This window comes from Acanthisitta chloris, unplaced genomic scaffold (assembly GCF_000695815.1).
Source record: "Acanthisitta chloris isolate BGI_N310 unplaced genomic scaffold, ASM69581v1 scaffold14211, whole genome shotgun sequence".
NCBI classification, from domain to species: domain Eukaryota; kingdom Metazoa; phylum Chordata; class Aves; order Passeriformes; family Acanthisittidae; genus Acanthisitta; species Acanthisitta chloris.
The window spans coordinates 2659-3293 of record NW_008656593.1 but is presented as its reverse complement, the minus strand read 5'-3'; the positions used below and the strand labels follow the sequence as shown (position 1 = coordinate 3293).

Sequence of the window (635 nt, the reverse complement as noted above, 5' to 3'; positions counted from 1 at the left end):
GCGGGGAGCCACAGCAGCTCCCCAAGCCAGGCATCCCTTCAGAAGGGCCACAAGGACAGAAAGACCACACCCAGCCATCAAGCAGGACCATAAAGATGTGTCTGGGCACCTGCAAAAGACCCACCACCAAACAACTGCCCCAAGAGCAAGTGACAATCTACCACTTACCTTCGCCACCGCTTGTGGGGTGGGGAGAATGACCGTGACCGGGATCGCGAGGATGAGGATGAAGATGAAGTGAGGCCTCACTGGCCCCACCCGAACTGGAGCTGAAAGAGCGGCTGGCACGGCTCCGGCCAGCGCGCCAGCTGCCGGCAGAGGGGCTGGGTGAGTCCCGGGGTCTTCTGTAGCAGCGCACGGACCTCTTGGCAGCAGCATGGCTGGGCTGGGCACTGGGAGTCTGCACCTCCTGGTCCCGGCAGGGGGATGCAGCTGGAGACAGCAGCACCGAGGTGGGGGGGCTGCTGCACCTGGTGGTGGCCTTGTTGGGGATGCTAGTCCGATAATCCAGGGGGGCTAGGCAGGCCGTCTCCAGGGGCTCCTGTCTGGGACCCACAGTGGTGGTGGAGGCTGGTGGAGTGGGCTCAGGTTGGTCCAGCGTCCGTTTGGTTAAGGAGGAGATAGGTTTGATAGTG

General features: G+C 62.8%; 1 protein-coding gene across 1 annotated transcript in view; it reads right to left on the bottom strand.

Annotated features, from left to right (window-relative positions):
* The window catches only part of LOC103811424 (peroxisome proliferator-activated receptor gamma coactivator-related protein 1-like), a 5633-nt gene that overhangs the window by 2895 nt on the left and 2103 nt on the right, over positions 1-635 (bottom strand). The window contains exon 4 of the mRNA XM_009084395.1: positions 363-545. Within this exon, the coding sequence (XP_009082643.1) occupies positions 363-545 (183 nt within the window). The remainder of the gene's footprint in view (positions 1-362; positions 546-635) is intronic.